The sequence below is a fragment of the Rhamphochromis sp. 'chilingali' genome (assembly GCF_963969265.1).
Source record: "Rhamphochromis sp. 'chilingali' genome assembly, chromosome: 8".
NCBI lineage: Eukaryota > Metazoa > Chordata > Actinopteri > Cichliformes > Cichlidae > Rhamphochromis > Rhamphochromis sp. 'chilingali'.
This window is the reverse complement of record NC_137935.1, coordinates 22,754,759-22,769,251: the sequence shown is the minus strand read 5'-3', so window position 1 is coordinate 22,769,251 and position 14,493 is coordinate 22,754,759. Positions and strand designations below refer to the sequence as shown.

Here is a 14,493-nt window from a genome sequence, read left to right as displayed (position 1 = left end):
AACCTTTGTAATGTGGAAATCTAGTGTAGTGTATTAATCTTTGAGTGCCGCATAATATTTTATTGAAAAAAAAATCATGTTTTAAAAACTCAAAGAAACAAAGAAAGTGTTTATGTCCCCAATGAAAACAAACTAAAGCTTTTCCATAATTCATGCGACCATGACCTTTGACCTACGACCTTGAAGCGTTATATACCAAAACTGTGTATTTTATTATCTTAAGATAAGATAAGATAAGATAACCTTTATTAGTCCCACACGTGGGAAATTTGTTTTGTCACAGCAGGAAGTGGACAGTGCAAAAGTTATGAGGCAAAAATTAGAATACAATAAGAATAAATACAGTACACAACTGTACAGAATAGAATAAAATAAAATACTATATACAGTAGAATAAAATAAAATAAATATACAATAAGATAAAAATAGAGTACAAATACAAATACTATATACAACTGAGTTTTTACCCATATGATTGGAGCAGAATTAGCTGAAAGCTTTGGCTTCTTAAGTTGTAAAAAAAACTTGAGATTTTAAGATCCATTCATGCCGTGTGTGATTTTGTGAAACTTTATTTTGATGTCATATTGAAAAATAAAAACCATGTTGTACAGCTCTTGAAAAAATTTTCAAGGCCAACTTTGATCTTGAGAGTTAACAGTGACAGTCAAACTCAGATACTGTCACAAAAAACTGTCAACACTAGACTGCTGACAAACAGACAGACAGGCAGGAGGAAAAGCGGAACATCTCTAAGAAGCTTCATGGATGTGGTGTAGGAGGACATGCAGATGGGTGGCGTGACTGAGGAGGACGCTAGTCATAGTGTGAGATAGAGGCAGATGATCTGCTGTTGGAACCCCTAAAAGCAATAAGCCAAAAGCAGAAGAAGTAGTGACATTTTGTGGTTTCAGCTTCATGATTTCATGTGGTCCCCACATGAAATCTATATGGGCAGGGTGTCATGATAGCGTGTTCCTGTGTGTGCTTGTACATACAGACATTTGCTAAGCGTATGCATGTGTGGGCATGGACATATGCACTAGGAAGGTGGTAACCTGCTTTTGTGTGTAGGTGTGGTAACTGATTGTCAAGCCACTCCACAGGACTTGCAATCTAAATGCAAAGAACTTAACATTAACACCACCAGGCCTAAAAAGCTAATCCCACTCTGTGATGGGAGAGGCTCCACCCACACCTCCAAGTTAATGAAATGCTTTTCTTGCATCCTTTTTGTGACTCGGTATCAACGCACAAAAGCAGCTCTAAGCTTCTGCTAAACGCAATTAGACACAATATAAATAGTAAAACCCTCTTAGCTGATCAAATTATCATCAAGCTCCCATCAAGTGGAACTAAAACAGCGGTAACACAAGCAACATTAGTAGCCTAATAGTGTTCAAACAACATGTTAATATATAAATTAGGGAAACTCTATTTAGATGTCAAGGTACTTAACAGCTTCAGAAATGACTTAACCATTCTCAACTGAGAACTGGAGCAAACATTACATTTCAGAGTGTATATCTGCATAAATTTAGTATCAACTTTTACAGTAAATTTTAAAAAAAAAAGTAGGTCTGTGAGAAACGGTGCAGGGAATGTGATGAAAGGTTCAGCTCGACGCATGCATAGGCTCACGCATACTGCATACCTGTTAATACACACACACTTGCATGTGAGGCAGATTTCAAATAAACTAAATTATTGTTTATTAACTCTATTTTTTATGATATTCTGTAGTCAAAAAGAAAATCAGGAAATACACTGGAATTTTTTTTTTTAAATGAACACACACAAGCACGAAGCATGTAGAGCAGCAGCCAGGGGACGAGAGCGTGAGAGCAACATACAGAGACCGTGAAGGCATGGCAAAAGAAGAAAAAACATGATCGAGGGAGCGAGGAAACCAAGCGAGCAGAGAACAAATTTGTGGGTGCCAATAAAGCAGAATTCTAAGTCACTTGAGTTTTAATTTCCTGCCAGGGGAAGCGAGAACAATATCAAGATTGAAACACGACTTTCAATGAGTCACTCTCAGAGGCAGCTCAATGGGATCAGGCTGTTAACATTCGAAACATCATCCCTCCGTCTCTCTTCTTCCTGCTCCTCCATTTGCGTTATTGCATAGACGCACATGCACACAAACACACTGGTATGCACCATCGCACATGGGCCCATAAATGTGATAGCGTACACATGAGCCCTCAGTAACACGCACAAACACACTCACACACAAACACAGTGCAATGGCACTAATGAGAGTGCATGACTAATACCTCTTCAGTCCTTTCTTCAGATGAGTGCTTATTATGGTCTGTCAAGGAGATGAATCAGTTTATGTCACGGTTACTATGGTGATCAAAGCCTCCAGCACTTCCCTTAAGTGCCTGCTAGCTAAAATAAGCAATTTTAACCCCTTTAACTACAGGCCTATCAGTGTACAGTGACACCCACACACAAACATATAAATAGGCGAGCTGACTCTCTGACCTCTCTGGAGACAAGTGAAAACCCCCCTGAGGGACTGTTTGAAACACACAACAGGCAAACAAGAACTAAAAAAAAAACGACTCAAATTAAGGCAAAAATAAAAGATAAACATGATTTTATGACATAAATTAACCAAAAAAGGGTGACTTTCTGGAGCAATGCATTTTTTATTAGGATCACCTCAGAGATCAAACTGTCATTAGATGTTTTTAAACCTTACCAACTTTACTGCGAGTATGTGCAGCCATAAAATGTAAATGCGTTGAGCAGACTTGACAATCCTATAAAATGTACCCAATCTGCATTTTTAATGGCAGGCACTTTTTTCAGAATCACAATGTGGTTAACTCATTCTCTAACAGCACTTCTGAGATAACAGATAATAACTAGTTTTATCAGTGCTTTCTGCTCATTTTATGTTTTGCTAGGCCTTTATTTAGTTCTTTGAGTTCCTCACTTTCTGGGATTCACAGATTGGATCTCGCTGTAGCTTTCAGAGTTATTATATTTTTTTATAAACTTTCTTTCTTGTATTTGTTGACAGGTGTTTGTGTTTAGGTTAAGATTGGTCTCCTCTGCTTATTTAATGTTTTACTTTGTGATTTTGTTTTCAGTTGTATCTTCTTTCAGATTTACTTCCCGTTGGTCTAGCTTTGATTCCCTTACTATGTTCACTTGTTGTTTATTGTGTCAACTGTGTCTTGTTTAGCTGTTTGTTCAGTCCCTCCACCAGTGTGTATAAACAGTCCTGTCAATCCCTTTGTTCGGTGCTGTATATCCAAAGCTATGCCTTCTCTGTATTTTTGGTTTCATGCTCCTTGTGCATTTTAGAGTCTCTGTCTTTTTGTTTATGTGTGCTCACATGAATTCAAAGAGTTTGGACTTTGTGTTTATGCCAGATAATCAGCAATAAAAGCATGTACCTCTTCCTTTTATATCATCAAAAGCAAAGGGTCACAGATGAGTTATATTATATGGCAGAAAAGACCATTTTTTGTGTTCCATTACAATAAATATTTCTTTTTTAAACAACTCTTTTTGGGGGAGGTGAAGGGTTAATCAGTAATGTTTATGATTAAATCACCAGAAAGATGCATCAACTACTGTTTTTTTCTGCCTAATTAAAAAAACAAATGCAATAAACAAAACACAAATCAGGTTCTAACACAGAACGCGTCCTAAAACTGTGATATTATTTCTTGTCAGTGTTAAAGATTTAAGTAGTTTAAATATTTTTACCATGCTTTTATTTTATTACTTATCTTTTTAGCATATTTCTAATATTCAAGTAGCAATGTTATGAAAGCACAATTTTTAGCAACAAAAATAACTGTGTACTCACGTGGTTTTCCCCGCTAGTCTTTCCAATGTCCACTGCGCATGCTCTTAGCTAGGTCATATGACAAGGAAATCGAAACTAAAGAAGTAGACTATGAAGCAAAGATCAGTTGAGCGCAAGAGATTCACATGCCATCAGTTCCTTGTTTGTTAGACTAATTACGCTGTATTAAAGTCTCGATAAGCTACTCACAGCGTAATTACATCTTGCATGCGTGTTGGTCACATTGATAGAAGACGAGCTTATGTTTCTGGAATGTGTCATATGTTAGCATTGATCTAAAAATAAGAACAAACTAACATGTTTGTTTAACTTTAGCCGATTGGCTGTAGTGCTAGCTAAATATGCGCATGCGTATTGTGCTGATAGCAGAGAGCTATCTTGACACGACAAGTTATAAATCTGCGTCTGTGCAGAAGTTTCAGTGTGGATAGGTAGCTGTTTGGGGACTGGTTCGCAGACAAGTCGAAGTGGGACAGTTTGCAGTTAGTCAGGGTAAACTTTTATCTTTTTAAGAGCTCTAACTGCGTAGGTTTTATTTTTGTGGCCCGGAAAGCTAGCTGTGTTTGAAGATGAGGTTGAGTGGAGTGCTCGTGTGTTTGTTCCTGCTTTGTGTTGAGAGATGCTGGAGTGACACACCAGCAAACTGCACCTACGAAGACCTGGTGGGAACATGGGTGTTCCAGGTGTCCAAAGGAGGGCACGACAAGACGGTGAACTGTTCCGCTGAAGGTAAAAAACAAACAAAAAAAGCACACCATATCTAAAAAAAAAACCAAACAAACGGTCACACAATATGGGGGTCACATGAGGAGGAAATAAAATGGTTAGCTTTTTGGAAATCATGTGACAGTCTTATGATAAGACATGTGTTAAGTTCAAGGAAGTTGTACTTTGGTTAAATTGTATTTTTAAAACTTGCAGTATTGCACAAGTAAAACATGCTTTAAAGAAAGTAGTAAAAATGTTCCAACAAAAATTTGCCTTAACTTTGTTGTAAAGAGTTGATGAAGTCAATCTAAAGGTCGACTTTGTTCAGGGGATTTTTGCTGCCTTTCATTGTGTGCCGTTCCTCTACAGCTGTAGGTGAGAGCACTGTGACTGTGACTCTGCAGAAACTGTCTGTGGCCACAGATGAGCTGGGTCACACCGGCTTCTTCACCATCATCTACAATCAAGGCTTTGAAGTGGTCATTAATGGGTACAAATGGTTCGCCTTCTTCAAGGTAAAAGATGGCTGCGACTAATTTGTGGATTTGAGTGATGTCTTAAATGTCATGCCATGTTAGAGCTGCACATGCAATCTCCCAGCTTGCTGAGTTTTCCAACCATTATTGAAGTCGTGCTGTTCTTTTCTGAAGCCAGAGTGATAAAAGACTTGATATGTCAAAGTTTGACTCATCATCTAAAGCAATTAGAACTTGAGCTGTAAATGAATTTCAATCTTCGGTTAACCTTTTTCTAAATATCTAAGAGTTCACTCTGTCTCAATTTCCTCTTTCTTTATCTCATTTAATCTTTGAATTTCGTGTTATTTAAAAGCAGCAGCAGGTTCAGACTTCAGAATCTTTTGTGTGTGTGTGTGTGTGTGTGTGCGCGCGTGTGCGTGCCTGCCTTATCGGTCGCATGACAGTGAGCTCAGAGACGTGTCATAGCCACAAGTGTGGTCCACTTCGCTAATGACCATTATCTGGTTCTTGATTTTTATTCAGTGAAATTAAACAATCTACCGGTAATTTAATTTAACACTCTTGTACTGTATTTTCAAACTTTAACATCAACGGTTACCTGAATACTTAGTTAATTAAATATGAGTTATACTAGTTTATCTGATTTTAATTCAGTTGCTTTTAAAAAGGTTCTTTTATATTAGAATAAAATGATTTGACTGAATTGTTCACACGATGTCCAGCTTTAATCTGCGTGTCTCTTCAAATTTTCAGTACAGTCAAGAAGGTCCTAAGGTGACCAGCTACTGTGACCAGACCCTACCAGGGTGGGTCCATGATGTCCTGGGGCGTAACTGGGCATGCTTTGTTGGAAAGAGGGTAAATCCAGTACCACCCCGAACAGAATACAAACCAGTCTTCGGCAGCAGGTACATAACTATACAAACCTTTTTTGTTGTTGTTGTTTTTTCTGTCACAAGATCTTTAAGATGATTGGGTATAAAAAGAAGTTGTCTGAGAGGCTGAAAGAAAAATTGGTGTGCAAATGGTTCAAAGTTTTAAGAGTGAAATTGCTAATAAATTGGATATGTCATCATCTTTGGTGAGTAACAACAAACCATTCTCAGAGTTGTAAGTAACCTTTGTATGGCAGAGACATGATTTAAAAACCAGTACAGCTATTTTGACCCGGCATTGAAAATGGACTCCACTCTGCGTTGTAAAATCACTCCCTAAAGCTGCTGTTAGTAAAAAGAGTTTGTCACTGAAAACTCTGTCAACCAAAGAAGTCCAAACCTAAACAAGATATAAACATGCAACTTCCTTCCTGAAAACCCTGCACAACTGTGCAGACACCAATAATTTTGAAAATTTTTTTACCCTGAAGGGTGAAAATTAACCGACCTACATTTAATATTTATCACCCATTGGAAATTCAATTCAGTTTAGTGCAAATAAGCAGGTATTATTTAAAACTACAATTTTACTATTGTAATATTTTCAAATATAACATAGTGGAAAAATCATTAGGAAATTATTGCCTTTTTTTCCCTCACAGCCAGGATCCTTATGATCATGTCTTTTTACTTAGTAGTAGTTATCTGAGGGTAACAGGTTCTTCTATTGTGAAGTGAGTGATTTGAAACTTAATCGATCGTTTCCCACACTTATCACTGCCTTGCTCTAGTATGTGGAAGTGCTGGGGTTTTTTTTGTTTTGGTTTTTTCTTTTTTCTTTTTTTGAGAGTTGTGTAACCCACCAACACAACAAGTCTTTATTTTGCAACTTACAGTTAAGCAACTTGGCTGAAGTGGCATAAAAAGACCACACTGATTGACTGCATCATTGAAAAAAACAAATTGATTCAGGTTATGAATTAGTAAAGATGCATATTTTGTTGAAATGTTATTGAGCAACAACATCCCATACAGTATTAAAATAAATAAAAAAAACATCAGATCAACATTGTAAACTTCTATTTATAAAATGTGGTTGAATTCCACAGAACATGGACACAAACATGCGCAATGTTGCATAAACTAGTTTCCCTTCCTTTTTGTCAATTGCCTCCTTATTTAACAATTTAGTGTTGAGGCGGTCAGAAAAAGGGGAACAGTGACTGTAACAGCTGTCTGGTCTCCCCCTTCACTATACTGCTTCTGCTTCAGTAAAATTAGATATTTTTCAGCATTAATTACCAGATGCGAGCATTTAAAATAAATAAATAAAATCTGTACATTTTAACCAACTTCCTATCATATTGTGATTTTACTCAGATCTGTTTTAGTCAGTTTCTCTCTCTGTTTGGGGCTGAGGAATACCCTTGAAATCTTTTATATTTGTACCTAATTAATTGTAATGTACTTTTGTTATTTCTCCAGACTGCCACAGAAGCTCTACAAACACAGCATGGACTTTATTGATGTGATCAACTCTGTTCAGAAATCCTGGAAGGCTGCTCCCTACCCAGAGCACGAAATGTACACTTTACAGGAGCTGCAATACAGAGCAGGCGGGCCTGCCTCTCGTATCCCTGTGTGAGTATTTACTTGCACTTCCCGTTGTGTACTCCGGGGTCCGGACATAGAAGGAGACAAAAGATGTACATATAGGTAATATGTTTGCGATATTAGGAGCTAGTCTGTTGATTTGTTTGGGAGGTGTTTTCAAAGGGGGGGGGGAAAGGTTAGTACACATTTGTGTTTTGTGTCTAGTTAAGCCATGACTGCTTGTCTTTTGTCCCGTCTTCCTCCCATCACTCCCAACCAGTCGTGGCAGAGCAAAAAATTCCCTTCCTGTAAAAGGGAGTTTTTGCTCCCCACTATCACCAAGTGCTCGGTCAAAGGGTGTTGTTTGATTGTTGGAGTCTTCTCTCTGGTATTTCGGGGGTTTTAACATGTAAAATATAAAGCTCCTTGAAGTCACTCCTGTTTTGATTTGGTGCTATAGAAGAACACTCAACTGGATTTACGTGTGGACAGTCCCCGCACCCTTATCTTGAAAGGTCGGCACTACTAAACTAAGGCTGTTCAGTGTGTCATTGTGGCAGTCCTCCATAGCATTCAGCAACCCATCCTGGGAGTTTCCACCCCTGCAGTCGTTTGGACTCCAACACACCAGCTGAATTTATTGTCATGATTTAATAAGTCAGTAAAGACTTTTCTCCTGCAGGCAAACTTTACAAGAACCGTCATAAATAGTATATAATTCTCTACCACAGAGGGAGGATGTCCTGCCACAATGACGAATTGAATTCATCAGTAGTATATTTCCTCACACTTTTTTTTTTGTCCTTTTTTTTTTTTTTTTTTTTTTTGGTCTAGTAGCAAGTTAAGAGTTATTTTAGCAGTTTAGTTCTAATCTTTCCTCTTTATTTTGGACTGTCTCCTCCTCTAAGTGGATTTCAGCAAATTGTGGTACAAATATCACTTGGACTAACAGATCCATCTTACTTAATGTGGATTTACACACATTACATTTCCATAGTTATGGTTTTGTATAGGACTGCTTTTCAGTGCAAATGTGTTAAGTAAAATTACCCCTTTTACATTTTAGGCGCGCTCGCCCTGCACCTGTGAAAGCTGACGTAGCTAAGATGGCATCAGCTCTACCTGAGCAATGGGACTGGAGAAATGTTGACAGGGTTAACTTTGTTAGCCCTGTGAGAAACCAAGGTATGCAATATAATAAATTTATTTTTTTTATTTAAAAAAAAAAAAATAAATAAATAAATTTAATACAAAGTTCACTCAATACGATATAGAAAAGTTAAAGGGTCAGATTCAGACAAAGCCATACCTTTCCTTTTGAGCAGCTGTCACTAAGTCAGGCACTGAACAACTGCTCACCAGCTACCCTGCTTCCCTCTTTGCAAGCCAGGGTGTCCTTTCTGCTTTCCTCCCGTGTTTCTGCACAGCCTAGTGTGTGAGTGGAGAGATTATGCATGCTTAGTACTTTAAGTGTCTGAGAGGGCCTCTGTAGGATGGGGTTTAAGGAGCTGGAGAGGGTTGAAGTGTTTCAGTCAAAGCGCACTCAGCCACTGTGCAGAGTTGCAGAGCTTTTTCTGCTTCAGTGTTATAAGTCAGGTGGATTCTTAAGGTTCCATTTCAGTTCACAAAAATTGGCAGGCTTGAAAGTAAATTGGTGTGGGTGGTCTGGCAGAGGGTGCAATGCAAGGAAAGTGCCCATACACTCAATCAGAGCCCCCATTACTTTGAAATGCAGTGTTTTAGTGTATTGTCGTCACCCCGATGGGCGGGCAGGTGACGTGGACACCCAAGTTTGTGAATGTGAGAACTCAAGAACTAAAAGACATAGGACTTTCAAATTTATAACATGGGTGTATCTACTAAATATCTCAGATGAGTTTGAATCTCAGTGACCTCGACCTCAAGGTGAAGGTCAGAGGTCAAGTTTTCTGAAAATCTTGCGAATGTGATAACTTTAGTACAAGGTGACAATGGATTCATACAAAAATGTATACAATGGGTGCATCTAGCTGGAGGCTGAGTGCTACCTCCGGCCGCTGACGGTATTTTTAAAATTTATTATACAAAGTCAGTATTTTATAAGGTGCCTGATTTATCACTGGGAATTTACCAGAAGTAGACATTAGTTGGTTGAAAAATTGCATATAAATGTTAGCAGTCTTCCATCTGTGGGTATAGTTAATGGTGTTGTAGAGGAACATGGTAAATGGCCTGCATTTGTATACTACATTCAGTCATTCACCCATTCTCACACACATTCACACACTGGTGATAGCAAGCTACATTTTAGCCACTGACAGAGGCGAGGCTGCTGGACACTGGTGCCACCAGGCCCTCTGACCACCACCAGTAGGCAAACATGGGGTTAGTATCTTGCCCAATCGAACAACTGACCTTTTGGTTAGTGGTCAACCTGCTCTGCCACCCGAGCTGCAGCCACCCCACATGATTAGTGTTCCTAATGTTAGAGCGTTTATGACTCTTTATTAGGGCTGAACGATATATCGCATTTGCGATAATATCGCGACATGATCAAGTGCAATTTTCTAACCGCAAAGGCTGCGATTATACTCTGGACATGTCCAAATTCATGGGCTGCATCCTCCTGAGGCCGCATTTGTAGACCGATTACGTCACAGCGACGCGCCGAAGGCTGTCCAAATTACTACCATATCCCAGAATTCATAGCGCGGCCCAGCCAAACTCCAGTTTCCAGCAATGGCGGCCGCTACTAAGTTTTAAAATTACTCATACTAATCTTTCTGGGTCACAAAATAAACTTTTAAAATATTTTCAGGCGAGAAAGTAGTTGTGTAAACATCAAATATCTGCTCGGTTTATCAAGATATCCCATATTTGCAAAAGTGCTTCGACGTTTTCAGAGGCGTCTGCTACCCACCAGCTCGACAGCTAGCCGGGAGCTCGAGGGTTACTGATGCGGCCGAGAACGGCACAACTCCCGGCACATCATTTTCAGATCACCGCGGAGTTTCGCTGCTCGGGTTAAACGTAATATATACGTCACTTAGACAACCTAAAAATGTTATTGTTGGGCTTTTTTCAGTGTTTTCTTTGTTCGTGAGTAAATCGGTTTGGCTGAGATTAAAGTTATTAGATTAGATAAAATAAAACTTTATTAATCCCCCGGGTGGGTTCCTCCTTGGTTTTCACACAGCTGACTAAACGTCAAACAGAAAACTTATTAAACAGAAGTATGAGACAGTCGAGAATTTACGCCAGTGTCTGGTTATATTTTAGATAGCAAGAAGCAGACGGCCGAGTTTATTAAACTCCACCGAGACAGCGGTGACGCTAATCAGAACTAGCCTTCTGATTAGCTAATCAGAAGGCTAGACCGTCCAATTTCACGCCTTTAAACTTGAAAGGCGTGTTTGTGTGTGTGTTTATACAATTGCTATTATGTTTGCACTTTATGTGTAATGTTACTGACTGCAGAGATCAGTAAGATGTGTGTATTTTTTATTTATTAGTTTTATTTATTTAATATTATTTTTTTAATTGAATGACTGTCTAGTAGTTCACAGATGTCGAAAAACTGAGTGTGGTAAAGCCACTGATTTTGTTTATGTATATTTCTGCAATCTGCACATTGTACTGACTTTCATTTTAATGTTTACACCAGGGTTCCTTGTCAGCACTTTATGCTCAGATGTTTGTAAGCTAAAAATAAACTATTGTGTATGTTCAAATATACTGTTGTGATTGAAGAAGTTAAATAAAAATGTCAGTCATCAATTCATGCATCACCTCATGTCATCATAACAGAGGTCTGTCTTCCAGGAAAGAACAGTTTAAAATTAATGTAATATAGTATTGGCCATACTATATGATGTATTGCTTGTCTTTGTTTAATAATACAGAAGACAAAGACCTTAAAAAATAATCGCATCGCAATATTGGGGCAAAAAATCGCAATTAGATTATTTTCCATAATCGTTCAGCCCTACTCTTTATTAATGTTGCACCTGGATCTCCCTTGCGTGTCAGCACTGGAGGATTGCAGGTGCATGTTATTTTAGCAAAGTACAGATTTATTAGGTCCTGTGAAAAAGCTTTAATTTTTCTCTCTTGGTCATACAAATGTTTGTCATCACAAACTAGACCAGCAGACGTTTTTCCACTACCGTAGGAACAAAGCGTTTGTATAAGAATTAAAATTAGGCCCGTTGTAGCTTTACAAGTTGCCATAGTTTGCTTGGAAACCAAACGAGAAAACAACAACTATCACAAGTTTTGCAATGTTGGGATTTATTGAAGTGCTGCTGTGTTTCATAGTAGTGTTTTCTTAATGGAAATTTTGGATTTTCTGTTTCAGCATCATGCGGAAGCTGCTACTCCTTTGCCACAATGGGAATGCTAGAAGCTCGTATTCGAATCCTCACCAACAACAGCGACGCGCCCACCCTCAGCCCTCAACAAGTGGTCTCTTGCTCCGAGTACTCTCAAGGTAAACTAACAGTAAATCTGTGCGTTTGTTATTTGACTCCCAGTTCAATTAATATTAAAACAGTTATTGGCTATTGCACATTTATGCTACAAGTAGAAAATTAACAAAACAGTGAAGAATATTTAGTCGATGTAAATATCAAATATCTCAATACACTGTAACGATGAAAAATGTTTGTATTGAATTTTTGTTTGTTTGTTTGCTTTGAGGGGGGGGGGGTTGCCTTCAAGTCATATTAATGCATTTTCAGTAATGCCCCCCCATCTTGGATCACATTAAGTTTTGCCCTTGAAAGGTTTTTGACAGGTTTAATATGTTCAGCAAACCTTGTTTTTCTCCTCCTATTTTTAAGGCTGTGATGGCGGGTTCCCATACCTGATTGGGAAGTACACACAGGATTTTGGCATTGTGGACGAGTCATGCTTTCCGTATGTTGGAAAGAACACTCCGTGTGGTGTTCCTCAGAACTGTAGGCGCATTTACGCAGCAGAATACAACTATGTTGGTGGCTTCTACGGCGGCTGCAGTGAGGCGGCCATGATGTTGGAGCTGGTCAAGAATGGACCTATGGCAGTAGCTTTCGAGGTACAACAGCTTCTCCCTGATCTAAGGCTTGATCTGTTAATGCAAATTCAACCCTCAGCATAAACTAAGAGATAAAAAGAATTCTACAGACCAGTGTTTTTGAAATGGGGGGGGGAGAAGATCAAAATCAAATGATCATACTTGCTGTTCACAGATCTTTAATTTTCTTGAGTTTATTACTTTGTTTGGCGTTGGACAAGGCTGTCCTTGAAGGGTGGCTCACCTCACCTATAAAACACTGACTGAAAACCCGATTCAGCAACGTCTCTTAAGGGTTTATAATGTTATAGATTTTCATGAATTTTCTAAATTGCATTGTTTCAAATCACCATAATCAATATAAACGGTCTTCTAAATCTTTCTAAGCACAGGTTTAAATTATTTTCTTAATCCCAAACATATAAGTAAGCCAGCAGACAGAGAGATGAGCAGAGCAGCAACCCCTTGAACTCTATATCCTTTATATCGGAGTGTATTTGCTTTCCAGTTAAAAATAAAATGATCCCATTCTGTTCACAGGTCTATCCTGACTTCATGAACTATAAGGAGGGCATCTACCACCACACTGGCCTTGCAGACCCATTCAATCCCTTTGAGCTGACCAACCATGCCGTGTTGCTGGTGGGGTACGGCCGCTGCCACAAGACTGGGCAGAATTACTGGATTGTCAAGAACAGCTGGGGCACCGGCTGGGGCGAGGAAGGCTACTTCCGAATTCGCCGCGGAAATGACGAGTGTGCCATCGAGAGCATCGCTGTCGCAGCCAACCCTATACCTAAACTGTAGAAGCTGAAACGTCAGAATTGACATAATCAATGATGATTGACATAACCAATGGTTATGAGTCACAGATTTTAAAGCACAAATGTTCCATGGTTTTTATCAACATATGCATTGGAGATTGACAATTTAAAGCTAAATGTATAACTTTTCACAAAAGAATTGAGTCACAGGGTGGCACTAATGAGCAGAGCAAGATTAATTAAATGAAAAATTATGGATTTGCGCTGTAATGGCAACCTCCAAATGGATATGCAATTTGTTTAAAAGGGAAATCAATCTGAAATCTTAACATTGTTCATTTATACTTTTCATAAACTGCCAGCTCTCAGATCAGGAAGTACGGTGCATACAGTAGGTTATCCCTATTATTTCATACGTTGCTGGGATTTTTAGTTTTTGCTCCCAAATGTAAAAATTTAGAATTTGGGTATGAAGGATTTTATGTTTGTATGAATTACACATGTTTACAGCTCTGAAAATGGAATTTTAATTTAAGGGAAACAGTAATGCTGCTCTTTTGATGCCACTCCCCAACACCACCACTTTTTTATGTTTGCTGATTTAAGCAGTGACTGATTAGCTGCCTTTTGAATATTCAAGCTCTAACTGCCAATAAGTACTTGAAATCAAGTACCTACCACTGTGGATTAGGACATACTGCTTATCTCAGTATGTTCTAAAGTTTTACTTGTCACATTTAAAGGGAAATCCAGATGTGTGTTTTGTTCTTTGACTCAGGAATGCACTGAACAGAGTAGAAACCTCTTTTGTCCTTGCTACATCGAAACCAAAACTGCCACGTTTTCCTGTTGGATGATTTGTAAGAGTTTCCCAGTGAGCTGTTATTGCTGCATCAGTTAATAAAGGGATGCAAATTGATTGTAGTGCCTCTTACTCCTCCTCTATACCCTTTCTATTTCAATTTGGAAGTTTTGAAATTATTTTTTTCTGTGTGTGACAAAATGTAATGCAATTTTCTATAAATGAAATAAAATAATTGGAAAAAGCATAATATAAAATTTAAATACTTCCACTGGTCACTTTATTAGGTACATCTGGCTAGTACCAGGTTCTTCCCTTCGGCACTGCCTTAAGTCTTCATGGCAAAGACTCAATAAGATGCTGACAGATGCTTGGTCTATATTAACATGATCACGCAGTGACTAT

The 14,493-nt window shown here is 38.5% G+C and overlaps 1 protein-coding gene across 1 annotated transcript; it reads left to right on the top strand.

The window, feature by feature from the left end:
- Nucleotides 1-4,178: 4,178 nt before the first annotated feature.
- ctsc (cathepsin C) lies at nt 4,179-14,205 on the top strand. Its single transcript, XM_080888418.1, has 8 exons — nt 4,179-4,564; nt 4,913-5,058; nt 5,776-5,930; nt 7,383-7,538; nt 8,557-8,675; nt 11,827-11,958; nt 12,311-12,543; nt 13,063-14,205. The coding sequence occupies exons 1-8, from the start codon at nt 4,405-4,407 to the stop codon at nt 13,327-13,329; spliced, it is 1,368 nt and encodes a 455-aa protein (XP_080744544.1). The 5' UTR covers nt 4,179-4,404; the 3' UTR covers nt 13,330-14,205.
- Nucleotides 14,206-14,493: the final 288 nt, after the last annotated feature.